We start from the raw sequence: 1,587 nt of genomic DNA on the forward strand, positions 1-1,587 counted from the left end.
TATATCAGATGTCTTGGAGCTCAATTTTTCAAATTCTTAATATAGATATAATGAAAATGGTATCAGATAAGTTTTATTACTATATTAAGTTCATTTACACAAGTAAGTTTAGTATTTGTACTTAATTTTGATGGTGAAAATATAAAAGCAATAAAAACCATTAAATACCATTTTATTCATTTCGAAATCCGAAAATGTGACAATCTTTAAATATATATAGATTGGAATTTGTATATCTTTCGTAGCTATTTCAAAAGCTTTTGCAAATAATATTGTAATAAACCCGCCAGATTTCTGTTAGCAGATCTAAACTCACATTGATCATTGATTTCTTTAATAAGTATGCGCTTCTTAAATATCATATTTCGAAGATGAAGTTAAATGTTGTCAACTCGTACTTATTCTGTGAAATTCAAAGTGAATATTACTCGTAATATTTCGTTTGTCAGAAAATGGATGCAGTACTTTATTCTGACATTCACTGAATTGAATAAGGTCTGAAATATTAAAAGAGACGTTTTTAAGCGTATGTATGTTTTAAGTTGCTCAGATCTTTCTCACGCAGTTTCCAATTACCGCTTCTAAAAAAAATTTTTTTTTTATAATATATACTTAAGTATGTCCAATGCAGTGTCTTACGCGATCAAATTTATCATAGTTTTATATATATATACGATATATGTTTTGAAATCCAATTGGTTTCTAATTTTGAGGTGAAGAAGACGATAAACATAATTAAAAGTCAAAAACATATTTACTTTAAACATTTAAGATATAATTTTTATTAATGAACATATTATGCTGCATAAAATAATTATAATTTGCTGCATTTTATTGATTCTACTCATATGTGAATTCAATTCTAAGATAGCTGTAATTTTCTATGTTTTAGCTATATTATTAAACTATAATTTATTGCTTTTAGTTTAGTTTAGGTTTTTTCTTGTAAATTCATAGCTCACTTAAGCTTTTTATTATAATTTAATACCTTAGTTTAGTATGTTCTTTTTTTTTTATTTTAAATTCTCTAAAAAAACAGCTAATTCATCCAATGAATGATTAGTATGTATGTTGATCCTTTTTTCGAGTCAGCGCAACTGGGAACTTTTACTGTTTGATAGCTGGGGGTACTACAGGGTCTCACCCATCTCATTGACTAATTTATGTATTGCCTATAAGCTTCATGATTATTCAGTGCTTGATCTAAGATCTGCGTACCACCCCGTGCGGAGAGTGCTTACTCTAAGATTAGATAGTGGTAAGTAGAATAGCCTGTCAATTTTCGCATATAACTTCAGGGCTCTGTCCCTTATGTATTTTTTGATCGGGTCTATTCTAAGGTCTCTTAGCATGTCGTTTGTGCGAATGTACCAAGGCACTTTGAAGAGCCTTTGGAGAGTCTGACTTTGAGCAACTTGTAGCTTTTGTATAGTAGAGTCGGCAGCTTTGCTATACGCGACACACCCATAAAGTAATGCTGGTCTAATTATCTGGCTATAGATCAGTTTTCTGTTCTTCACGCTAAGGTTGTTGCGTTTGAAAAGTGGTTGTAAGCATTGCAGTGTTTTAGCGCAACTGCTTCTTTTG

The 1,587-nt window shown here is 30.2% G+C and overlaps 1 protein-coding gene across 1 annotated transcript in view; it reads left to right on the plus strand.

The window, feature by feature from the left end:
* Positions 1–949, plus strand: part of LOC119675890 (odorant receptor 83a) — a 3,920-nt gene extending 2,971 nt beyond the window's left edge. Inside the window, exon 6 of the mRNA XM_038087107.1 lies at positions 926–949. Coding sequence (XP_037943035.1) covers positions 926–949 — 24 coding nt within the window. The remainder of the gene's footprint in view (positions 1–925) is intronic.
* Positions 950–1,587: the final 638 nt, after the last annotated feature.

This window comes from Teleopsis dalmanni, chromosome 2, assembly GCF_002237135.1.
Source record: "Teleopsis dalmanni isolate 2A chromosome 2, ASM223713v2, whole genome shotgun sequence".
Classification (NCBI taxonomy): domain Eukaryota; kingdom Metazoa; phylum Arthropoda; class Insecta; order Diptera; family Diopsidae; genus Teleopsis; species Teleopsis dalmanni.